Source organism: Lupinus angustifolius, chromosome LG10, assembly GCF_001865875.1.
Source record: "Lupinus angustifolius cultivar Tanjil chromosome LG10, LupAngTanjil_v1.0, whole genome shotgun sequence".
NCBI lineage: Eukaryota > Viridiplantae > Streptophyta > Magnoliopsida > Fabales > Fabaceae > Lupinus > Lupinus angustifolius.
The window spans coordinates 13,374,867-13,401,572 of record NC_032018.1 but is presented as its reverse complement, the minus strand read 5'-3'; the positions used below and the strand labels follow the sequence as shown (position 1 = coordinate 13,401,572).

Below are 26,706 nucleotides of genomic sequence, written 5' to 3'. Positions count from 1 at the left end.
ATACCAACTTGATAAGGACTGAATTGAGAGCCAAGAAACCTAGGAATTTTCTAAGAATTCAAAGGATTCAAACAAGGAATAGGGAATTCAAGAAGGAGAGAACTCCAAAATTCTCTTATTAATGGAAGAATGAATGAATTGTAAGAGAAAGATGAAAATTCTGCTAAAAATGATAACTGTTAAAACAGAATTCAATAACAAGCTTTATAGTTTCATGTTTTACAAAAGAATAGGACACATGGCAAGTAACAAAATTAACTAACTAACTAATTTGTTTACTCCTTATCATTCTTGCCTTTTGGCGATTATGATTACAATGATCTTGAAGGTCATTAGGCTTCTTTTTTTTTAATAAGGGATATATGATCTCTTAGATCACTTATACTTCGATTATCTTGATAGACATACCCTCCATTTTTTTCTCGTAGGAACCATAGCCTCCATTTTTTGGGGGTGCACGAGAATGACAATTTATATATTTTTATAAACGTTGCTAATGAATTGTTATTGTAGAATCTTCTGTCAAAGTTTTGAGATGACACATGGACTTCATGATATTTGTTAGGACTTAAGCATATGTGAAGTGCTCAAACCAAAAGACTAATTTTTTAGGTGGAAGAGTCTTATGATTTACGTATCGCAATGATTTTTTTATGTTATCCAATGTGACATGCATAACATTGTCGCTCTGATCCTTTAAGGATTGATGTCCGCGACGAATTTTACTCTATCAACACTTATCTAGTGGTAGCCTTTTCTATTTTGATGACTTCACCCATCTACTAGTATTTGGTAATATGCCTAAGTCTAGTCTATAGGTAGCCTTTTTCATGACACAACTCTCAATGAAAGGCACAAATTATAAGGACCACATAAGGAGAGCTGAACTCGAAACACTAGTCTATTATGTGAGAGAGTCTTATGGCTTGAGTAACACATTGAGTTTGTTATGTTACCCAATATGGAACTCCTAATATTGTCGCCCTATTTAAGGTTGACGTACACAAAGACTTTCACTCCATCAACACTTACCAATCAATATTCACTAATATACATTGGTCTAGCCTATAGATAGCCATTTCCGTAACACAAATCTCAATTGAAGACACCAATTGTTATGAATTAAGCTCATGAGCAGAGCTCAACACAAAAGACTATATAGTCTATTAGGTATGAGAGTCTCATGACTTAAGTACCACATTGAGTTTGATATGTTATCCAATGTGAGACTTCTAACATTGTTACCCCCTCTTAAAGACATACGTCCACGATGACTTTCACTTATCAACACTGACCCGAAGGTAGCTCTTTCTCTTTTGACGGTTTCACCCACCTATAAGTATTTGATAATGTACTTTAATCAAACCTATGAGTATCACTTTCCATGATACAACTCTCAATGAAAGTGTCAATTGTTAGGAAGTATACGCATGATGATAATTTAACCCAAAGAACTAGTCTATTAGGTGGGAGAACTTCATTGATTAACTAGTGCATCTAATTTGTTACGCTAGACTTCATATTATAATGAATCTATTTCTTTGTATGACTTATATGAACTACCAATTCTAGCAAGGAAACTTCAGTACTCTTAGTCAATGTGTGTGTGTCAACATAGGATATAAGATTTACCCCCTTATTGTTAAATGTAATCTTTATAGGGCGTGGACGAATAATACGACCCAACCACGCTTATCTTAGGCTTCATCGCATTGATTTGGACAATCATCAACTTTAGATGGATGTGTGATAAATTATTAAGTAGATAGATGAGATTCTCACCGTTTTCAACAATAAGGAGCCTTGGCTTTATTGTGTCATTGAGAATGAATTTGTTTTTTTTTTTTTTTGTATTATTAAGGGTATTTCTCCATTTATGAGTAAGTAACTAATTTTTTTTGAAATTTTTGTATGTTTTTCTTAACAAATATTATTCATAAAAATTGAAACATTAATCTTTTGATCATTTTAAAAATCTAGTAAAACTTATATCACTAGAACAATGTTAATGTTATGTTGGGGCAATGAATGTGAGGTTTGTTTGAAATTTGGGAGGAGATACAATACTCTTCTAGTTTCATAATGATCTTTATTGGGTTGACCCAACAATGGTTATTATTATCATCTAAAGATAGGTTTTACTTGAGTTTATGTGTCATAGGATGAAATTATCCATCTTCTGAATTGAGTGACATTATGCTCAAAATCTAATTATTATTTTTTGCTTCCAAAAACTTTTAATTAATTATTGCATATTAAACATTTATATTTTATATATTATAGTGATTTTGATATTATATGTAGACACAATACATATGGGGAGCCAAACCCGGAGTTATAGTGAATCATCTGGAAAAAGCTACACTTGAAGAAACCTCCTGCGATCTGTTTCCATTAGCACTATTATTACGCTCTCAAATCTCACCATTTGGGTTTTGAGCTTTTTCCTAATCTTTCAGATTTCACTTCATCGCAACCATGTTTTCTTCAAGCAAAATCAAATCCGTTGATTTTTACAGGTCAGGATCTCCCTTTCCTTCATTCCTCATTTCTATTTTCAATTTCAATTTTCCTTTCACATTTCGCATTTCTGCATAACCTACTTCTATTTGGATCCACAAAATGTGTATAATTCAATTGCTTTAGTTGGTTGATTCACGTTATATAATGTTTTCGTTACATGCATTTGGCTTGATGATTCAGAATCTAATGTACAACATAATGGAATAAGAATGTGGTGTTTATTCAGGAATATAAATCTTCTATACTCATTAATACGTGATCCTTTGACAGTTTCTTATTGATGTTACAGAGGCTGATACAAATTAGTGTGTATAAAAGATGTCTATTTGTTTATTCATTGCATATATGCAAAACTATACTATAAAGCAGGGCCATTTCATTTTAAGTCCTATGAAATAAGAATTTTGTCGAGTCCCAACATGGTGTCATACATTGATGAAATGTCAACACTTAATGGATTTCAGGTAAATAAATGGACGGAAATGAAAATAAAGTAGGTTGTAGAGACTTAAAAAAAAGTTTCTATTTTGGGACTAAAAATTAAATGACTACTTTATATGGACTAAAAACATATTTAAGGATTTTATTTTAACTCATGGGCATTGTTAGTGTACAACCTTTTTTACTATTAGTGGAAAGAAATTTCCCTTATTTACTTTTGTATTTTCTTACTTTCTTGTTTAGTGAAAGTTTCTGAAAATTTATACCGAGAGAAACAGCACAGTCATATACATATCCATGTTATAAAGATTCAACAAAGTTTTTCATCTATTGTGACCTGGTTAATAGTTTATACAACCCTCCTCATTTATATTGACAATACTTAAAATTTAATAGGGGAAATTGCACCGACTATGCGGTTTATATTGTAAGAGGTGTAAGTATAATGACAATATGAACATCAAAGGGAGCAAGTGTAATGACAAACATAAACTTCAGGGTGCTTGGTATACTTTCTAAATCAAGAAGAATGTTAAGTGTAATTAAGCCAAATCTCAAGGAAGGGCAATTCCCCTGTGAAACAAATGGTGGTATATGCGGTCAACATATTGTATCTGATACAAGTGCTTTCACATCTATTAACAATACTAATATGTGAATGCATATGTGACATTATCTTTTTTGCTGATAAATGGGTTTGTTTTGTACATTTTGTTGTGTACAGAAAAATCCCGAGAGATTTAACCGAGGCATCATTATCTGGAGCAGGGTTATCCATTGTTGCAGCTCTCTCCATGATGTTTTTATTTGGAATGGTCGGTAGCCTTTACCACTTCTATTTATGTTCATGGCATGTGAACAGTTGAACATATTACATATGCATGTGTTCTGGATTGATATTAGGTCCTCTGTTGTTTATGCCTCGATTTAGTTTTGTCAAATTTCACTTTGATATATATCATGCAACCTTGCTGCAGGAACTTAATACTTATATGTCTGTCAACACCTCTACCTCTGTGATTGTTGACAAGAGTTCTGATGGGGAATTTTTGCGTATAGATTTCAATATCAGGTAGAAGCCTAAAGAGGCATTTGCTATCTTTCATTGAATATGATTTTACACTAAGGCATCTTCATGAGAATGCATACACAAATTAGTGGTGGCTTCAAGGTTTTCTTTACATGTGCTTGCCATAGAAGTATATTTAAGCAATCACCGCACAAATAACATAAAAATATAAATATTCTAGTAGTGGAGGCAAGCATAACATAGAAATACAAAATATAGGTGTAGAATTAAGAAATAACTCTCATATAATAAAAAAATTCCAATTGTAGGGAAGGGTGCCCTCACTATCCTCTACTTGGGATCGTACCTGCATACTATAAAGAACTTGGGGCTTGAGTCTACATGTATTTGTAGTCTGCAACTCTTGATGTCAAGAATGCATAAATGCATAACTGTCTATTAGGGTATTCATCAATGGCTCCTCTTCAGGGGTTTTATAGGTTGTCCACAAAAGTCTTGGTTAATTCCTTGAAGAAAATATTTTGTACTTTGACTTTTGTACTAAACAAAAATTATTTTCTTAAAGGAAGAGGTTATGACTTTACTTTTCATTATAAATGATGTCCATTTAGTACACTCCTTTCTTCATTTCCAGCCCATTTAAAGCCGGGACTGGTACAGGGATGCTGAAAGAATGGGAATCCAATTTACAATTGTTGTTTAGTGATGGTTTGTGAAAATGACATGAAATAAGGATTGGCAAAGCAATGACTTTTCTCTTAAAGTTTCCATTCCTTGCTTAATTCATCTAATAACTGCAGCTAGTTATAGTATTATACTGAGTATATTTAATTAATTTATGGTTGTTTTTTTCTCTTTTCTCCCTCACTTGCTTTTGGCTGACGAATCCAACTTATCTTGTAGTTTTCCTGCGCTCTCATGTGAGTTTGCATCAGTTGATGTGAGTGACGTGCTGGGAACAGTAAGTTTCTAATATTCCAGTTGAAAATCTGATCTTTCTAGCAAAACGAATTTGACCTCCTGGTTTAGGAAATTTTGGTTACATTGGTTTTAAATAGTTAAATGTGTTGCTTCCTTTCAGTTAGTGTGACAGAGGTAATAAAAAAACCCATCAATGGAGATATAAATAGAATTACCAATGAACTGAAGGTTACAAAATGAGATACTATTCATTGAAGGGTGCTTAATTTTAAATTTTTGGGCAGACCTTTTGCGAATTGGTTTTTAGAGGGAAAGAGAGGGAAAATGAAGACTTGAGAATCTCACTGGTGTATTTAATGGCTCTCAAGCCTCTCCATTCCCTCTAGTACCCTCAAAAACAACTCGCAGATAGACCCTAAGAAGCCTATAATTAACCATTATAAAATGCCGTTAATTAGTTCTTCTAGAGATTACTTTGTTGTTTTATAAAGCTACTTGTAACCTTCATAACATGTATTCATTAACAGACTTCCATAATTGCATGTTACATCCTTAAGTTGTGAGCTCTTGTTTTCAGAATAGGTTGAATCTTACAAAAACAGTACGCAAGTTCTCTATTGATTCAAATTTAAGACCCAATGGGGCAGAATTTCATTCAGGATCAGCTGCAAACATTGTTAAACATGATAATGAAGTAGATGAAGAATCCATTGAAGGTGGTGCTCTTGTACTCACAGCACACAATTTTGATAAATATGCTCATCAGTAAGTGCCTCAGTTATGAGATCCATTCATTTGATATTTATGAGTTTCAGCTAAAGTGAGAGTTGGATAGTTCTTTACTTCTTTCCCCTGCTTTCTCTTGAAGTGCACAGTAGTTATGCATCATTCACACCATTTTGGATAATCTCTTGACAGGTTTCCACTTACTGTTGTAAACTTTTATGCTCCTTGGTGTTACTGGAGTCAACGCTTGGTAATTATTTTATCTTAAATCTCTTATTTCCTCTTCACTTTAGGAACTAAGATGGTTCCTGTCTTCCTGATGTCTTTATTGTTGTCTAAATATATGCCTGATGTCTTTACTGTTCCTTAAATAAAAGATAAATGTCCGTTTAGGTACAAACCATGTAGTGGTGGTGGTGGTAATTGCTAATTTGAGTTCTTAGTTCAACCTCATTAACATTTACATGATTAATGAGATGTCATTATGCAGAAGCTTCAATGACATTGCATGAAAAGGGTGTAATTGCGGCATATCATGTGTCATATAAGATGATTGACCAATTACGTAGCCATGATGATAAACATTTTGTAGATGTTCTTCTGTTTAATTGTTCACACGTGATTCTTTCTTTCAGAGACCTTCATGGGATAAGGCAGCTAAAACAATAAAAGAGAGGTACTTTAATTTTTAGTGTGTTTCTCACTTCCTAGAAATTATATTTCAGAAAGTCTACTATGTTATCTCTTTTTGTGATGTTGGTAATTATCTTAGCATCACTTTGCTAATTCAATGTCGCATATGTATGATTACATTTTTACTTAGGTATGATCCAGAAATAGATGGCCGTATTATTATGGGGAAGGTGGACTGCACTGAAGATGGAGACTTGTGTAGGAGGTACTACTAAATTCATGAATCATTTTCTGGATAGTAATCTGACTTTCACCTCTATCTTTACTTTTACCCCTTCCTTTCCAAGTGTTAGTGTTTGTATATTTTCTCATATATACCACCAAGTAATTCACAAGAAATGCATTGATGTTTTTTATTTTACTGAAAATAATTTCATTAAGAAAGAAGAGGATTGCAAAGATAGGAGGATAAGATGTCCTCCATCAGAAAACTACTGAAAAAAGAAGATACAAAGAAAATTGTAGAAGTAAACTCATGAGTGACTATGCATGATGGCAGTCTCTTAAGTTTAAACCTTATTTTCTTGTTCCAAATCATATAAACCTTATTATCAGAAAGGTATCTTAAGTTGAAACAACATAATTCATTTTTACCATAAATCAGACTGGACATAGTATCTGTATTCTGTCAATGCAGAAGTGGATTATGTCCAGGAGGTCATAATCGTTTGAAGATTATGTACTGTCATGAGCATATTTCATGAAATAGGTTTATAGATGTGCTTAGCATAATCCGAAGATAGAGATAAGCTTTAAACACTTAATCTACTTATTGATCATGGACTTGAAAATACATGTTCTTAATTGTAATTTGCTATTTCTCTCATTACTGTGCTAATTTTGCTATTTCTCTCGTTATTTTCCATCTATGTTTCTCCTTTGCCACTCATCCATATTTCATTATCAATATATAGGCATCACATACAAGGGTACCCATCAATTCGTATCTTTCGTAAAGGAAGTGATGTCAGGTAATAAGGGTTATTTTTTAACTAATTTTTGGGAAACAATCAGTATATATGCATCTGCTTATCCTTTTCTGGGGTTTTGTTATGTGCTCGGTAATATTATTTTCCCATGAGTATGATATAATTGTTACTAATCCTCACAATCAATTATGGTTACAGTAATAAATTCATCTTTAATATGGAAGTAATGGTGAAAGGCTAGTAGTAATTAGTAAAGACATACATTGGATGGATGTAAGGATGCAAGTATTGAAATAGGTAGATCAACTAAATATTGAAAGAAATATGGTATGTGATGCGACTCTTGATCCATGTGGTAGTTACAAATCCAAAGGTAACTTGGAGGCTGTTAATGGTACTGTGGTACTTCTTTTCTATGAACTTCCAAATGAATGAATTTACTTGAAGGCAATGTCAATTTTACCTATTTATAGGTACTTCAATTCATTTTTCAGTGAAAACTACATGATCGGTATCCTTATAGTTTTGTATATGTGCATCCTGAATATAATCCCTTAGGTCTATGGTTGAGTTTTCGAAGTTTATGATTTTTTATTAAAACTATATTTTCTGAACTCTTTTTCCTCTTTCAGAAGTGACCATGGACATCATGAGCATGAGTCATATTATGGAGATCGTGACACAGATACGCTTGTCAAGGTAGACATTATATTAGTTTAAATTAGGCATAATTTGAATGTAGTATTACTTAGAAGTGTCTACATGATGCTTTAAGTGTAATGAAGTATCATTGCTTACCATGAAAGAGTTCAACATGGCTGATATGAAATATCTCCACTGCAGACAATGGAGAATTTAGTGGCATCTCTACCATCAGAATCCCAGAAGCTAGCTTTGGAGGATAAATCCAATGTTACAGCGAATACAAAAAGACCAGCACCATCAGCAGGGGGATGTAGAATTGAAGGACATGTGCGTGTGAAAAAGGTAAAGAAATACTCCATTGTTGCTTCCTAGTTTTCTGATGTGAGCATGAACTAAGATTCTTTACATTGCTCTGGACATTACTAATACCTTTGGTTCCTAGTTTATTTTTAATTAATGGCATTTGCTTTTACTATAAGCTTCATCTGTCAATGATGGAAAAAATGTTACAAAAGGAATCACCAAATTTTTATTTTCTTTTCTAGATTTTAAATATTATGCTGAAATATAAGTTGTTTCGCACTCTGCAGGTTCCAGGAAACTTAATCATCTCAGCAAGATCTGATGCTCATTCCTTTGATGTTTCTCAAATGAATATGTCGCATGTCATACACCATTTATCTTTTGGAAGGAAAGTATCACCCAGGGTCATGAGTGATGCGAAGCGCTTGATACCTTACATAGGTAGCAGCCATGATAGGCTGAATGGTCGGTCATTCATCAATACACGTGATGTAGGGGCAAATGTTACTGTAAGTTAGATTTTAAATAAATACTTCTCATTTGAGATCAGTGTGCTTGATTGTTTATTGATAGCATGAATGCCCAGTTCCTGAGGAAATTTTATTTACTTTTTTGTACTATAATAGTTTATACACCATTATGGAACCAATTGTTGGATAGGTTGGGCATTACCCTTCCTCCTCTCCCATCTGTTTGGGTTATCAATCAACCCGAAATCCATTTAATCATACATTATTATTGAGTACTTCTAGACTTCTAAAATAACCAGCACATAAATCAATAACAGCTTTGCATAGTATGCATATTGAAGTTACAGCAACTAAAAGACCTCCCTAAATCTTCAATCTTCTCCACTATAAGTTTCACATTTTCATAATGTGTGAACTTGTTGGACCCAAATTTGTTTGGTTATCTTATATGCATTCTTAATCTGTTTAAAGCACCCAAAGGACTGGGGGAATAAAACCATTTAGAGGTTCCCTCATTTGGTGTTAGTCTTCACTGAGATAGTATAATTTATCACCAATACATTCTCTTATTCTTTGATGACTCTGATCATGGTTATTTCTTTCTGTATGGATGCTGCTAACTACTGAAAGATGAGCATCTGATATCTGTTTAGAGATTAATTGCAGTCAAAATGTTACACATTTAGGATCTATCTGATATATGTGTCTGCAGTTGGAGCATTACCTTCAAATAGTTAAAACAGAGGTGATAACTGGAAACGATTATCAATTAGTTGAGGAGTATGAGTACACAGCACACAGCAATGTGGTGCAGAGTTTGCACATTCCTGTTGCAAAGTTCCGTCTTGAGCTCTCCCCCATGCAGGTTTGCATATGGAGAATATAGATTTAAATGGGTTTCTCTTTTCTTTTTTATTTCTTGTTGGTTTATGATGTCTGTTTTTGTGAGCAGGTCTTAATAACAGAAAATCAGAAGTCTTTTTCACATTTTATTACCAACGTCTGTGCTATTATTGGTGGTGTTTTCACGGTTTGTATCTCAGACACTGGTTCATACATGTATTTCTCACTACATGGATTGTTGACTATTCTCCTCTATGTTTTCAGGTTGCTGGAATTTTGGACTCTATTCTGCACAACACTGTTAGGCTAATTAAAAAAGTTGAGCTTGGCAAAAACTTTTGATAGGTAGTTGAAATTTTAGACTCTATCCTGATTTTGCTAGATCCAATTTAATTTGAAGGCCTTTCAGCATATTGTTCTAGATTTGCTATAAAGCATAAAAATGTAGTTTTGGAGTTGTTAATTCGGTCAAATGATCACTGCAGGAATTGCTAGTTCAATAAATCCATCCTGTATTTGCCTCTACTAATTTTTTGTATTCATTCATGGTTGAGTTGAAAAATGTTGATATGATATAGAATGCTTAATAATTTTGAATGTAAAATTGGGATTATATTGGTGATAATCTGGACTTGTCAGTCAAGTTTTTTGCTTATCACGTTTTACTAAGGATTTCTTCTGTTAATTGCTTTTGGAAAGAGACTCTGGCCAAAATAATGTTTGCTTTGTGTTCTTTGAGACAAAAATATTGAAAAAATGACCAACTTTACCTGCTCTCTTCTGCCACTGAAACCTTCATCACCTTTATATATAGGGAGATAGGAAGGAATAGTTGTTGATTGCTCTCGTATACTTATACAATCTTTCATTGTTTTTCGGCTTTGATTAATATTTTTCTCTTGGTTACGACACGATTAATTTAGGATAATGTTTTAAGACATGCTATATAAACTTCTTGGTTAACTCCAGAGATTTGTCTCGTTGGTAAATGAACATGTAATGCTTGGGTAATAACACATTCGGTGGTGATTTATTTTAAGATCAAAGCAGAGTTGGAAACCGGTTGAGTTGTGAGTACTTTGGATTGTGAGTTACAAAACTTCATTTGCTATTAACTTCAGCTTCAACAGACAACAGAGTTAAGTACGGTAATAGAAAATGTTTGTCATATTTTCTCATTATTAGAGTCTGTTTGGGAGTTGGTTTTTGGAGGGCAAAGGAGGAAAGGGGAAGACTTGAAAGTCATGAAATATACTTATGACATGACTTTCAAGCCTCCCATTTCCCTTCCTTCTCCTCCAAAATGAAATTCGCAAACAAACCTTAGTGTATGACTTAGAAGAAGAAACAAAGGTAGTCCGGTGCACAAGGCTTCAACTTGTTGGGGTCCGAAGAGGGTAGATGTGCACAATCTTACCCTTACAAGCAAAAAGTGTTGTTTCTAGGATTTGAATTTGTAACTTTATCATTTTGTCAAAGCTCACCAGGTATACTACTTAGAAAAGTGGTTTTATTTTTCATATGAAATTCAACATATAGAATAATACACCATGAAGTTGAAGGCAGACAGAAGGGTACATATTGTCAGCTTATTTAAAGAATGTACTAAAAAAACATGATATTAGAAAATCATACTGAACCACTCATATATGCTGCACTTAGAAAGATAAAACTACAACTGAAGCCATGAATGCTCCAACAGAGGAAACAAAGCTGAGCAAGATTGAAGAAGCGGCATTAGGAGGAGGAGGAGTTTCACTGAATGGAGCTGGAGTTGGGTTTGTTACCACAGTCCCTGTTGTTGGAGATGGAGCCTGTTGCTGATAAGGTGGTGAAGCCCCCACAGTTCCTACTGGTGGAGATGGAAGCACTTGCTGAATAGGTGCTGGTGTTGGAGCTAATGGCCCTTGTGATACTGAGGGTAATGGTGAAGGAGAAGGAGTAGCAATGGTGATTGTTTGGTTGGTGTTTGAGTTTTTGTTGCTTCTGTCAGCCAACACAACCACTACCAGCTTCTCATTCTTGAGACAGTTGTTTTTGTTTCCACTTATGAAGTAGTGTGCTCCTGATTGGTCAAGTTTGATGATTGTGTGGCCATCAGAGAATTTTTTAGAATACACATCAGTGTTACAATTGCCAAAGTCCTTGCTATTCACTTGTAAAACTGAGTCTTGTCCAGATGGGTAATTGAACACTGCAATTTGAATATGCATATATTGAAATATGAGTATGAGCTACACTAATAGTGTAAAAATTTGTATGTAGTGAGTGTATCATCTTTTATTAATTTATATTACTTTTATTCAAGAGTCACAAATAATTGAAAATGTATATTAAATGATGCAATAACATTGTCAAAAAGTCTTAGTCAATACATACATATTCTTTCCTGTCAGTCCATGCTTTTTCTTTTCATACAAATTATTATTTTTTAGTCTGTATTTTTTAGGCATGCACTTCCTTTAAATCTTTATGCTCCAAAACTTTCTAACATAAACTTTGATTAGGTGAAAATAGAGAGATATTTTATCCATAAATGAAAACAAGTAAGAAATACTTTCTTTTTATTTTAGTTCATGACAATAATTTATATTATATCCAAAATATTTTTTTCCTGCAAATCATTATCCCTGCAATTCTGGATACTGATGGTGGCTATATAAAACTCTCCAGACATAGTTGACTACAACATTCAAACTGACATTACAAACAAGGTTTGTCTGGAATATAACAAAACTAATTAATTCTATAAATGAGTGTAATATCTATGGGTTATTAGTGTAAAGATTTATATACATTCATTACATCATCAATCATGAATGGTAAGTGATGAACTGTAGTATATAAAACTCTTACACTTTCATAAAAACTCCAGTAAAAATATGTGATTTAGTGTAGAAAGCCATAGTAAGATTTGATAAGAACTTACCTAGGGAGTCTCCTATTTGAAACCTGCTATTTTCTGCCCATTGATTGTAAGGGTTAGAGTTAGGATCATTTGGAACACTCCAACCCTTTTGGCCACCAACAACAAATTCATAGGCATCACTCTTGTGCACTAACACCAAGATCAAGAACAAACCCAATGCATGGATTACTTCATTAGACCTTAAAATGATGCTAGTCATTGGAAGAGGATCGATGAGGAACAGAAATGTTGTAAATGTTGAAGCTAGAGGGATGAATAAACTGGATCATAATCTAAGTTTAAGTAGGTTTCAAATGCATGCAAACTTTACAAACTGTGTTAGGGAAGCATTTGTGACTTTTTTTATTCTCCAATCTTCTTTTGAGTTTTCTTTGATTCTGCTGCAAAGAACAAGTTCTATTTCATTGTTTAGAGTCAGTCTATTCGAATCTTTCATATGTAAATAGCTTGTTGGACGAATCTATGCTTTGCTTCACTGTTAAAGGAATTTTTTTTTTACCTCACTTTTTGATTAAGTTGTTTTAGAAGAGACGAATAATTTAATTTTAGCATCAAACCATGTCACAAGCTTAAAGTATACTTTACACAGTTTAACTTAAAAGTATGATCATTGTTTAACTTACTTGATGATTTCACACACACCCTAAATGTAAAATTAATTAATTTCTAACTTCAAATGTAAGTATTTGTGCTGTTTTTTTATTGTATAACTAACGTATCACTCATCTTATGAATAAGGAGCTATTCTCCATGACCGATATTCATAGGATATTTATGGTAACATTCAAAAGTTGATTATGTACCTAGTAAATGTCAGCAGACTCAGCTCATGACACAGTCTCAGGGTTTCGTAGTGGTTGGGCTCATTATAGTTGACTATCCATTATTATATATATACATTCATTTATCTACAAGGATGTTGGTGTCAAGATAGAGATACGTTAGGATATCATGGGAGAAATATGATTTTTTTGTACGAGTATACTCTCAACTTTTTTTTGGTAAGGAACTAATCTCTTTCGATTTGTGTGATTGTCTCTTTCAACAAGTATCACTCACATAAATCGAATATTTTACCTTTTAATCAGCCTAGAGATCTAGTAGGGTCTTACGCCAACTAGACCAACATAATATGATTTAATTTCTAGAGAAAACATAAGTGGAGGAAAACCTGACTATTCCTAAAAGTTATAATAATAGTTAACTATATTAATATAAATATAAATATCTCTTTTTTTGTTCAAAAATATGAATATCTCGACCATAAATATAAATACAATTGTAACATATTTTATGAGGTATTGAATTTAAAAAAATTACAAGATATTGCGATTATATATATATATATATATATATATATATATGAACATACCTCATATTTTCTTATTCAAAACAAGAGGCAAAGGCCTCATTAAATACAAAGTACAAAGCTAGTTACTTGTTAAACAAGCAACCAATCATTAGAGAATAAAAACTCAACTAACAAGCTATTTAACCACCCCAACTAACTTACCCTTAGAATCTTTCTAGAATATGTGCTAATTAATTGCTCATGTGTCCAATTTCTGACCAAGAGTGTTATATCGCCAAGGTTGGGCCATTTGGTGTGCCAAGCTAGGCCAAGGTCAAGTTCCTGACCGTGTAATGTTAGTGCGCCAAGCTTGGCCAACTGATGCGCCAGGCTTGTGAACTAATGCGTCAAGCGCCAACTTTGTCTCATGTTTCTGACCGTGTGATTCTTGTGCGTCAGGCTAGGCCATTTGGTGCGCTTGGTCATGCTTATTAGATGCACCTTGCCTAGTCTGGCCAAAGCTTCCTTATGCACCAAGTTGCTGGCCAATACAACAATATTGCCTGATGGAGCCAATCTGACTGTGTTGTTTGGGTTATTGACTCGTGGTGAGCCACGAGTCAATCTTTTTGTATTTTTGCTTGAGCCATTTGGGTCATCATCATGTTGCTTGGATGTCAAGTTATTATGCTCTAATATCCACTCCTCAAGCTGGAGCATATAAGTTGATTATGCCCAGCTTGGATAGTAAGAAGTGAAAAGGTGCAAGATCCAGGGTCTTGGTTAAGATATTTGTTGTTTGTTGAGTTGTTTGAATAGGGAGAAGATGGAAAAGCTTTGCTTGGAGTCGTTCTCGAACCACATGACAATCAATATCAATATGTTTAGTTCTCTCATGAAAAACTAAGTTGGCTGCAATATATCGTGCTGAATCATTATCATAATACAAGATGGCAGGTTGAGTGAACATTACCTGGAAACTTGTGAGTTGATAGGTGAGCCATTGGATTTCACAATAGGTAGAAGCCAAGGCTCTATATTATGCTTTTGAGGAAGAACGTGCCACTAAGTTTTTTTTCTTGGATTTCCAAGAAACTAAGGAGTCATCAAGGAACACACATGATCCTGTGATGGATTTTTGGGAATCTATGCAGGCTACCCAATCTGAATCAATGAAGGCTTTCAATCGGAGGGGTGATGTGGATGACTATAAGAGCCCTTGGCATGGGCTTCCTTTGATGTATCTCAACACACGACTAAGAACTTGTTGATAAGTTGTTGTTGGATGTGCCATGAACTGACTCAGTTGTTGCACAATATAATTGATGTCAGATCTAGTGTATGTTAAATACAATTGCCTGCCTACCAATCTTCTGTATGTTGTTGGATCAGAGTGTGGAGGAAAAGTGTCTTGATGAAGTTTGGCGGTCTTCACAATAGGTGTTGTTGTAGGTCTTGATGCTAGAAATCCAGTATATGCAAGTATATCAAGAATGTATTTTCTTTGGCATATGGTGATGTCAAGCTTGGATCTAGCAATTTCTAGTCCTAGAAAGTATTTGGAGTCTGGCCAAAGCTTCCTTATGCACCAAGTTGCTGGCCAATACAACAATATTGCCTGATGGAGCCAATCTGACTGTGTTGTTTGGGTTATTGACTCGTGGTGAGCCACGAGTCAATCTTTTTGTATTTTTGCTTGAGCCATTTGGGTCATCATCATGTTGCTTGGATGTCAAGTTATTATGCTCTAATATCCACTCCTCAAGCTGGAGCATATAAGTTGATTATGCCCAGCTTGGATAGTAAGAAGTGAAAAGGTGCAAGATCCAGGGTCTTGGTTAAGATATTTGTTGTTTGTTGAGTTGTTTGAATAGGGAGAAGATGGAAAAGCTTTGCTTGGAGTCGTTCTCGAACCACATGACAATCAATATCAATATGTTTAGTTCTCTCATGAAAAACTAAGTTGGCTGCAATATATCGTGCTGAATCATTATCATAATACAAGATGGCAGGTTGAGTGAACATTACCTGGAAACTTGTGAGTTGATAGGTGAGCCATTGGATTTCACAATAGGTAGAAGCCAAGGCTCTATATTATGCTTTTGAGGAAGAACGTGCCACTAAGTTTTTTTTCTTGGATTTCCAAGAAACTAAGGAGTCATCAAGGAACACACATGATCCTGTGATGGATTTTTGGGAATCTATGCAGGCTACCCAATCTGAATCAATGAAGGCTTTCAATCGGAGGGGTGATGTGGATGACTATAAGAGCCCTTGGCATGGGCTTCCTTTGATGTATCTCAACACACGACTAAGAACTTGTTGATAAGTTGTTGTTGGATGTGCCATGAACTGACTCAGTTGTTGCACAATATAATTGATGTCAGATCTAGTGTATGTTAAATACAATTGCCTGCCTACCAATCTTCTGTATGTTGTTGGATCAGAGTGTGGAGGAAAAGTGTCTTGATGAAGTTTGGCGGTCTTCACAATAGGTGTTGTTGTAGGTCTTGATGCTAGAAATCCAGTATATGCAAGTATATCAAGAATGTATTTTCTTTGGCATATGGTGATGTCAAGCTTGGATCTAGCAATTTCTAGTCCTAGAAAGTATTTGGTTGGGCCTAGATCCTTGATTTTAAAATGAGTGTCTAAGCAAAGTTTTACAAAATCAATTTCCTTTTGGATGTTTCCAACCAAGACTAAGTCATCAACATAGATGAGCAGTGTAGTGAAGACAGAACCTAAGGCCTTGGTGAATAGGGAATGATCATGGTGAGACTGGATATATCCAAGGGATAATAGGCATTTGGTTAACCTAGTAAACCATTGTCTTCTAGCCTGCTTTAATCCATAAAGTGACTTGTGAAGTTTGAAAACCTCGTTAGGTTTGTTGCAAATGACACCCTGAGGAATTGTCATGTAGACCTCCTCAAAAAGCTCACCATGTAAGAATGCATTGTTAACATCAAGTTGATGTACAAGCCAATTTTGTGAGGCTACTATGGCCGGTAATAATTTGGTAAGTTTAATGACTGGTGCAAATGTGTCAAAATAATCAATCCCTTTTGTTTGGTTGTATCCTTTGGCAACCAACCTGACTTATATCTCTTTATGGTGCCATTAGACCTATATTTAATCTTATAAACTCATTTGGATCCTATAAGTGTTTTTTTGGGTGGTAGGTCAACTGTGCTCCATGTACCATTAACCTCAAGAGCATCCAATTCATTTTGCATGGACAAATAGGATATGACTTAGTTGTCTAGGAGAAATATTGTTGTAGCATAGGACAATAGGCAAAGGGTAGTAGACTCTGTTGGATTTCTCAGCTTTGTCGTGGCTAGAAGAAAGCAAATTACAATGGAAGTCTTGTAGGTAGGTACATTCTTATTCCTTTGTGACCTTCTAACAGTATGACTTTCAGAGTCTATGGAAGTGGTAAGAGGTTGCTCATTATTACTGGACTTAACGGTTAGACTATTCATGTTTTGTTGGTCAATAGTCTCACTAATATTGGGGTATTGACATAGAAAATTGAAGTCATTATTTTCTATAGGTTCAATGGCATGGTCCTTAGTCTAACTAGTGTTGTAAGGAAAGACATGTTTATGGAAAATGACATGTCTAGAAAAAAAAAATCTCTATTCTTGAAATCAAATAGGATATATCCCTTTGTAGTGTCTTTGTATCCAAGAAATAGACACTTTCTTGCCCTAGGATCTAGCTTAATCATATGTTGTACTAGAGTGCTGGCAAAGCATAAAGAGCCAAAGACTCTTAAGTCTTGCAGGTTAGGAAGTTTGTTATGAAGAAGTTCAAAGGGGACTTATACTAAAGGTTTGGAGTATGCAATCTATTTATAAGGTATTCAGCATGTTGAACTCCATAGGACCAGAAGGCCTTATGAAGCTTTGATTGGAAGAGTAAGGTTCTAGCCACATTAAAGATGTACATATGCTTCCTTTCAACAACAGAGTTTTGTTGAGGAGTCTCTACACAAGATGTCTGGTATAGAATTCCTTTTTCTGTGAAAAAACCTGAGTATTAAATTCTATGTCATTATCTATCCTAATGATCTTAATTAATATATCAAATTGAGTGTGAACCATATGGACAAAAGCATGCATTAAAACTCTAGCCTCAACCTTAGATTTCATGAGGAATAACCATGTATGCCTAGTATGATCATCAACAACATTGAGGAAATACTTATGATCATCTATGGAAGTGTATATTATAGGTCCCCAAATGTCCATATGGACCATGTCAAAAGCACATAAACTCCTATGCATATTGTTAAGAAAAAAAGGTTGGCTTGTTTACCCAAGTGACAGTAATAATATACATGCTTTGATTCACAATTAACATAGTCAAAAGTTTTGCATATAGAATTCAGTATGCTTATTGAGGGATGACCTAGTCTAAAATACCACTAGTCAAAGAAAGGTACAGTGTTCAAGTCATTTACATTGTGTGTTATATCTAAGTTATTCCTATAATCTCTCCTAAGCATGTATAGCCCATTTATAACTTCAGCATGTCAAATCATCCTCAAGATAGTCATATCCTAGATAGAACAATTGGAACCATCAAACATTAGCTTACAATGTAAGGTATTTGTGAGTTTATATACTAAGATGAGATTATATTTAAAATCAGGCACATACAATACATTGTGTAAGGCTAATGAATCAGAAAAGATTATAGTGCATGATACGTGGTCAATATAGTAGTTCCATTTGGAAAGTTTATGGTGATTGGCGTTATGTGTTTGAACACAATGAATTTTGATAAGGATGGGCACACATGGTATGTGGCCTCTATGTCAAGTATCCAGTAATTATTCATACGTGAGGATTCTTAATGTTCTTGGCTATGTCTGGTTTGTGTGTCACTTCCTGGTACGACACTTAGTTGATTCACATTGTGTCCACTACTTGATCCAATGCTTTTGAAGAGAGATTCCAGTTGTGCATATTGTTCTGGTCCAAAGTTGAAGCTTATGTTCCTTGTTTCATTTGTTGGTGCTTGGTCTTTCTTATTCTTTTCTGAGGTTCTTTCTTGAGTTATTGTCATGTTAATTGTTCCATTGTCTTATCTTGTCCTTCCTTGTGATGTATTGGATGGAAAACCATGCTTGAAATAGTATGTGTCTATTGTATGTCTATCCCTTTCGTAGTAGGTGCATACCTTTAGTCCACCATTCCTTTGGCCACCAAAGCCTCTGCCAAAGCCTCTTCTTGTTCCTTGTGCATTACTTCCTTGATTTCCATTGTTGTGTAGTCTCATTCTTACTTGTTTTAGATTTGTCATTTGAAAAATTAAGTAAGACCTTAGGCATTGTCAAGCTAGCTGGAATGAATTGTCTTTCTTGTTGTTGCATAAGTGGAAATGCTTTGTTTATCTGTATCAAGGGCTCCATGAGGAGTATTTGAGCCCTTGTTGAATTGAATTTATCATTCAGATTCTTTAAAAAACAAATCACATTTTCTATCTCCCTTTGATCCTTGACTTCTTTGGTTGATCCACAATTGCATTTGACCTCACAAGTACACATGTGTATCATTCTTAGTGATTTGAGCTCCTCCCAAAGTGTTTTTAAGTATGTGTGGTAAGCTGATATGCTCTTATCTCCTTGATTTATTGAATGCAATTTTTGCAATACATTTGAGATCCTAAAGGTGTCCCCTTTTGAGAACCTCTTCTTTTGATCTGCCCATAACTCTTATACACTTTCGATGTAGATAGTGCTTTGTGCAATTTCTGGTGAAAGAGACCTTGTGATCCATGATATGACCATAATGTTACACATATGCCACATGTCATATTCCATAGATGATTGTGGTGGAGGTGTGATAGAGCCATCAACAAATTTCAGTTTATTCTTGGTCTTTAGTGCTCTTCTCATGGATTTCATCTATAAATGGTAATTGGTCCCTTCTAGTGGGGGTGTGACCAACACAACCGCTGGATTCTCTCGTGGATGGAGGAAATGTGGGCTCTGCATGTCACTGGTACTCAGAGTTGTCAACAGGCTTCTTTCTTGCTCCATTATTGACTGATTCTTCTATGATTCTTTGCTGCAACTTCTTGGTTTTGTGTGTCTCTTCTTTCAAATGTTGTTTTCTTCTTTGACTCTACTTCTTTCTTTCTTGGCCAATTTTTCTTCTTTTGGTAAATGGATGATGCTATCTTTAACTTGGGTAAACAGAACCTTCATAAAGAAGGCTCTAATACCATATTATGATAATGTATCTGACTATACCTCATATTTTCTTATTCAAAACAAAAGCCAAAGGCTTCATTATATACAAAGTACAAAGGCAGTTGTTTGTTAAGAAAGCAACCAATAATTAGAGAATAAAAAATCAACTAACAATCTATCTAACCACCCCAACTAACTTACCCATAGAACCTTTCTAGAATATACAAAAAGTGCCCATGCAAAACACATATACTAATTAATTGTCTCTGTGTCCAATTTCTAACCAAGAGTGTTATATCGCCAAGGTTGAGCCATTTGGTGCACCAAGCTATGTGAAGGTCAAATTCTTGATCGTGTAATGTTGGTGCGCCAAGCTTGGCCAACTGATGCGCTAGGCTTGTGAACAGATGCGTCAAGCGCTAACTTTGTATCATGTTTCTGACCGTGTGATTCTTGTGTGCGAGGTTGGGCCATTTGGTGCGCCTGACCATGCTTACTATATGCACTTGCCTAGTCTAGCCAAAGTTGCCTGATGCACCAAACTGGTGGCCAATATTACCTGATATAGCCAATCTGACCATGTTGTTTGGGTTATTGACTCGTGCTGAGCCACGAGTCAATCCTTTTGTATTTTTTCTTGAGCCATTTGGGTCATCATCATGTTGCTTGGATGTCAAGTTATTGTGCTCCAATACAAGAATACAATATTTACCATTTAAAAAACATTATTTTCGTATAAAATGACGATTTAAAAAATTACATTCATAATATACAAATTATTTTGGTAAAATCAAAAGACACAACTATTATGTAAGGAATTTTATCTTCTGTTATAACTGTCACTTATTATAATTGGTCATAAAAGTGTTTAGTAATTAAACTTTTAATTTAAATAATTTTTTTTAACTAATCAAAACAAGTAACATATAAAGTGAATTACTTTTTATGATTAAAGAATGGCTCATTAGCCACTTATTGGTCATTATCATAGAAAGATCATGAGAGACCACCAATAGTCCCTTTTAATTTTTATATCACTATTTGCAAAAAAAAAATTAATAATTATGTTATCAAAAAGAGAAAATTAGTAAGTTAAAAATAGGAGCATATCTTATCTCTTACAAAATGTGTCACTTCATGGGTTATTTGATGTAATTGGTGAAAAAATATTTAATTATTAAATTTTCAACTTAAATATATTTTTTCAACTGACCACATCAAATGATACATAAAGTGATAGACTTTGTATAATATAAGATGTGATTTAGTTATACCAATGAAGACTTCTTATGTAAAAATATATCTAATGGTTAACACATTAATTAATTTAATCATATCAAGTAGGGTTCTTAATTTTTATGAAAATACCAAAAAATTCCTATAAAAAACAATGGAAATATTATTTAATATACATCGTGCTTCACAAACTACATTACCTTTAAATCTTAATGGTTGATTTTATGAGAAAAATATATGTCCTTATGATCGACAGTTTATGAGATTTATATTTGTGTTTAATCATTATTAACTCTTGAAAAAATAATATAAATAAATAAATAATAGATGATAAATTGATTGTATATAAATTTGTATATTAACTTTACATAAATATTAAACTCTAGTGTTATTACACATTCATAGTTAAGGGTTGGTTTTATTATACATTCATAAAATACATTTACCGATATGAAGTTTTCAAGTCCGGGTATAACTATCAATTAAATTTGGGTTTGTTAATTTAAGAATAAAGGTAAGTAATTTTATTAGATGAGATAACTATGTGATTTATTGTTTCATAAATTTTGTTGTTATAAGTTTTTTATATTGAGGAGAGATTTGTTTACATTCAATTTAAGTTAAACTAGGTATACTTAATTTATCATTCATTTTCTTACATCCAATGAATCATAAGGGTGAGTGAAATAAATGGTGAGAGAAAAAAAAATCTTATATGACTTTTAAGTTTCACTCATTTGGATCGTTATATTTAAGAAAATAAATTGTTGAGATTGAGTATAACTAGTGTAACTTAAATCATGTGTAAACGGATCTCTTTTATTTTATATTTACTTAAAATTAAAATAATCATTTTTTATTGTTTCATATTTTATTCTCCTTTTGTCTTTCTTTCTTTTATAATAACAATTATAAGCTAATAAAGAGATGAGGAGACTCTAATTATTTTCACATTCTTATATTATACTATCTTTATTCCTATATAACTGTCACTTTAAGGTTTTGGCACATATATTAAGAAATTCAATTAATGTAGTAAAATTATATATTAATTTCCTATAATACCCTTTATCTCTCATTCTCATTAATTTCAATCATTTTGCACAATTATTCCTACTTAAGACTATACCTACCTTGCTACTTCAATTCACATATTCCAAAAAACTTTGCCTCCAAACAACTTTCGCTCCAAAAAATCAAAGTGAAAAATAAAAACTTTGGTTAGAATTTAAATTAAAATTTGTTTACCACCGAATTTCAATTTAACTTACCGCCATAAATTTTAAAATTTTACTAGTAGTTTCATTCTTTATATATATGGACTGTGAATTTGAGAAATTTCATATCTGAAGAATTATGACGGCAGAAAATCAATTCTCTTTATACGATATAGACTTAAATGTCACCCCTTCACATACTAATAATGAAAACGTTCAACATTTTTTTTCAAATGAAGAACATCCTATGTTTCCATATTTGAATGTTGATGCAGAAGAAAGTTACTTTATTGATCTCAATGCTCTTCCTCATTCTCTACAATCAAACCATGTTTTTTTGGGATTTAAACAAGAAGCCTTGTAGTGCAGTTTTAGAGGTAAATAAACCGTTTTTTATTCATGCACAAAGTGTTTTGAATTAAATTAAGAAGTCTCTCAATATCCACAGTCCAAGCAACTAAATTAGGAGAATGATCTGTCCATGTTTTTAATCTTTGGTCCAAAGTGTATGCCCAACATAGATGTCTTATTTCTCTATCCTTACAACCCTTTTCTTGTATATGAAAAGATTTGGACACAAGGAGATCAACATATGCTATTGTTTTATTTTATTATGTGTGTTATATAATTTATTGTTTGGATTATTTTATTTATGTTAATTATTTTTGTGTTTTTAAACAGGAGAAGAGAATAATGCAAATATAGACGTGACAGAAGCAAATTTAAATAATGGTATCAAAATTATTTTTTGCTTTTAATTCTTTTATTTTTATATCAATTATTGATTTATTAATTAAATCATTTAAATGTTTTGAGTCATTTTAAGCCTTTAAACTTGTTCTACATGTTCAATTCATTTATTTTTACAATGATTACTTATTTATTATTTTATGTATTTTAATGCTAAATAGATATGGAGGTTAATGAAACAAATTTGGAAGGAAACATGAATAAAAGGTTAAAATACCTTAGCAATGAAGAACGTGCAACTGTTTATCATATTCTACATCAAAATAGTGTTGATGGAAGAGTAAAGAAAGGAGTGATAGATATTGTGGCTTCATCATTTTCAATTTCTAGAAGAACTATTCTACGTATATGGTGTCGTTCAAAAGAAAGTGACTTGCATGATGTATCTCAAAGGAAGCCTATAAACTATGGACGTAAGAGAATTCAGATTGATCATGATCGAATTTGCGAAATCCCTTTTCGTCAACGGACAACCATTCGATCTTTAGCTTGTGCTTTGAATACTAATTCAACTTCAGTGTTTAGGCTTCTAAAGGCAAGGGTCATGCATCATCATTTGAATGCCATAAAACCATTGTTGAAAGAAGAAAATAAAAGGTCACGACTATAATTTTGTTTGTCAATGTTGGAAGATTATAACATACCACATGATCCAATATTTAAAAGTATGAATAACATTGTTCATATTGATGAGAAGTGGTTCTACATGTCAAAGAAGTATAATAATTATTATTTGTTGCCACATGAGGAAGATCCATATCGCATATGTAAAAGCAAAAATTTCATTACAACAGTAATGTTTTAAGTTGTTATTGCTCATCCAAGATTTGATTCACAAGGAAGTGAAGTTTTATCTGGAATAATTGGTGTTTTTCCCTTTGTTACCAAAGAACCGGCTAAAAGGACAAGTTTCAACAGAGTTATGGGAACCTTGGAGACAAAAGCAATGACTTCCGTCAATAGAGATGTGATAAGATCATTTTTTATTGAGAAAGTCATTCCTGCTATAAATGAAAAATGGCCAAGAGATGACGTCAAGAATCCAATTTTTATTCAACAAGATAATGCTAGAACAAATATTAGTCACGCTGATGATGAGTTCCTTAAAGTAGCTACACAAGATGGGTTTGATATTCGTTTGATGTGCCAACCTGCAAATTCTCCCGATTTAAATGTGTTAGATCTTGGATTTTTCAGTGCTATACAATCATTACAACACAAGGAATCACCTAAAAATATTGATGAACTTGTGAGTGCAGTTATGAGTTCATTTGAAAACTTTTCTACTAAAAGTCTAATTGCATATTTGTAACATTGCAATCATGTATGATTGAGATCATGAAAGCCAGAGGTTCTAATCATTATAAAATCCCACATTTGAAGAAACAAAGGCTACAAATGGAACAAGGATTTCTCAATCAATTGAAGTGCGATCCATAATTGGTAAAAGAAGTTCTCAATTATTTAAACACTGATTTGTCTTGATGTTATGGGATTTGGGGTGTTAAGTGCCAAAATGTTAATGAAATGTGTATGGTTTTGGGGCACTTTGTGTGGATTTATGATGTAATTGCATACAATTCCCAATAATCTAGCAATCATGTATTGTTTATGAATTTAAGTAATTGTTGTCGTTTGCAAGTAAGAAATGATAAAAAAAAAGGAGGAAAAAGAGAGAAGAATATGTTTTTGAACAACACTAGCCTCGCCCAAGCGAGGTAATGGTCGTTCAAGTCATAATTCAGAAGAAATTCACCAGAAAATACTGGTACCCCTCGCCCAAGCGAGGGAGCCTCACTCAGGCGTTATTTCAAGACAAAAAACCTCATACTTACTGTTTCTCCCTCGCCCAAGCGAGGGAGCCTCGCTCGGGCGAGGTTTTCAGGCGTGGAAATGCAACTTCTCTCGCTCAAGTGAGAAGATTTTTTAATGCTGAAATTTACTCTCTCGCTCGAGCGAGAATCTCTATCTCTAGCGAGAGACCAGAAGTCTTGAGCTGCTTCTTTAGAATCTTCAACATTTTCAAATTTGCCTTCTTTTGTGTCTTTAAAGAGTAATTGTAATGTTATGGGAATCAACAATATCCATTAATTTATAGTTTTAGATAACTGTGTAGAGTCATTTTGCGAAGACTTTTGACTTCAGATATAATTGGAAAAAAAAATAATACTCTCTTGAACTTTAAAAAGTGACATATAAAAAAGAACAAAATACTTCTCAAAATAGTGACAGTTATATGAGAACGGGGGAGTAAAACAATCTCATCCAAACATTTTTAAATTAATACAAGTAGTAACCAACTAACCATATAATTATAACAATCATAAAGGTGGCATTAATGATATAAACATTGATATCTGTCGTAGGTACATATAAAATATCTCTATGTATTGGAGACGGAAGAGTGCATTGGATGGAAAAATTTCTATACATGACAAAAATATATATTTGATGACAACTTTAAGTTATTTTTTAATAAAAAAAATAAAAAAATTATTTATTATCATATTTCAATATTAGACTATCTAATACTGGAGAGTAGTAGAACTTCTCTTCATTGTATGGATAAGCAGAGTTGTCGACCCTAAGTAGGTGCCACATATGCAATGGCTAAGGGCCTAAATAATAAGGTACTCATTTTTTTAGTTAAATACCTTCATTTTAGTTTTATTTTATTAATATCTTTATTTTATAAATCGTATAATTATTTTAGTACATTCTATAGTTTTATTTTAGGATCATTTGATAATCATTATAATATAATAGATATAAGATGATCAAAACTTTTAGAGCTTTGACAATTATAGCCACACAATTTTCTCAAATCGTGCACAAAATTGTCTATAATTTTCTAAATAAATTTAGGGTTCATATTTTTTCTACCCAGAGTATCAAATATGCATGGACAGATCCTATGTGAGTAATGTTTATCACTTACCTAATTCCAAATGTTGGTCAAATTATTTTTTGAGCCCAATTTGATTGGTCATAGATTTGAAGGCTAACCCGACCCCAAATGTCAATCAGGTCATGAACTTAAACCTGAATGTAAACTCAATTAAATATAATGGATATTTATTTTAGATAAACTCTTCTTAGTGGTACTTATCATTATGGATGTGTAATTGACATACGAAATGATACATATGTAAATATTTTGTTAATCATATATATTTAATAAAAATTAGATAATTAATGATATTTTGGGCCAAAGAAATATCTTTATTCTATATTAAGGTTGAGCAGGACTTGACCATACCCGCTCTCCCAATATTTCTGATCATGATCGGGCCTAAATAAGGTCGGGTCTCGTCAGGTATAGTGTCAGGTTCGGGTTCAAAAATTAGATTTGATCAATATTTGGGGGTCGGTAGGGGAGAAACATGACCTGACTCGTCGTATGGTCACCCCTCATCATATTTTATATGTGTGTCTATTCAATTGTGTACAAAGTAATAACAATTCTTTGGTTGAAAGTATCATTGATTCTCTATTTTTTTTTCATGATATATATATATATATATATATTATCATTTTTAGAGTGTAATATC

At 33.3% G+C, this 26,706-nt stretch overlaps 2 protein-coding genes across 2 annotated transcripts; one reads left to right on the top strand and one right to left on the bottom strand.

Annotated features, from left to right (window-relative positions):
- On the top strand, positions 2,295-10,189 carry LOC109358622 (protein disulfide-isomerase 5-4-like). The gene is made up of 15 exons (XM_019602956.1): positions 2,295-2,519; positions 3,689-3,779; positions 3,942-4,036; positions 4,898-4,955; positions 5,493-5,680; positions 5,834-5,891; positions 6,277-6,317; positions 6,465-6,539; positions 7,249-7,305; positions 7,896-7,962; positions 8,107-8,250; positions 8,499-8,720; positions 9,394-9,546; positions 9,634-9,711; positions 9,789-10,189. The coding sequence occupies exons 1-15, from the start codon at positions 2,479-2,481 to the stop codon at positions 9,864-9,866; spliced, it is 1,446 nt and encodes a 481-aa protein (XP_019458501.1). The 5' UTR covers positions 2,295-2,478; the 3' UTR covers positions 9,867-10,189.
- Positions 11,021-12,738, bottom strand: LOC109358623 (early nodulin-like protein 3). The gene is made up of 2 exons (XM_019602957.1): positions 12,454-12,738; positions 11,021-11,718 (listed from the first exon to the last, which is right to left on the bottom strand). The coding sequence occupies exons 1-2, from the start codon at positions 12,650-12,652 to the stop codon at positions 11,183-11,185; spliced, it is 735 nt and encodes a 244-aa protein (XP_019458502.1). The 5' UTR covers positions 12,653-12,738; the 3' UTR covers positions 11,021-11,182.

Coding starts and splice junctions, on each gene's coding strand:
- LOC109358623 (XM_019602957.1), bottom strand. CDS start 12,652: ATGACTAGCATCATTTTAAGGTCTAATGAAGTAATCCATGCATTGGGT. Junction 11,719..12,453: donor TCAAATAGGAGACTCCCTAG/GTAAGTTCTTAT, acceptor TTCAAATTGCAG/TGTTCAATTACCCATCTGGA.
- LOC109358622 (XM_019602956.1), top strand. CDS start 2,479: ATGTTTTCTTCAAGCAAAATCAAATCCGTTGATTTTTACAG. Junction 8,251..8,498: donor GACATGTGCGTGTGAAAAAG/GTAAAGAAATAC, acceptor CGCACTCTGCAG/GTTCCAGGAAACTTAATCAT. Junction 8,721..9,393: donor ATGTAGGGGCAAATGTTACT/GTAAGTTAGATT, acceptor ATGTGTCTGCAG/TTGGAGCATTACCTTCAAAT.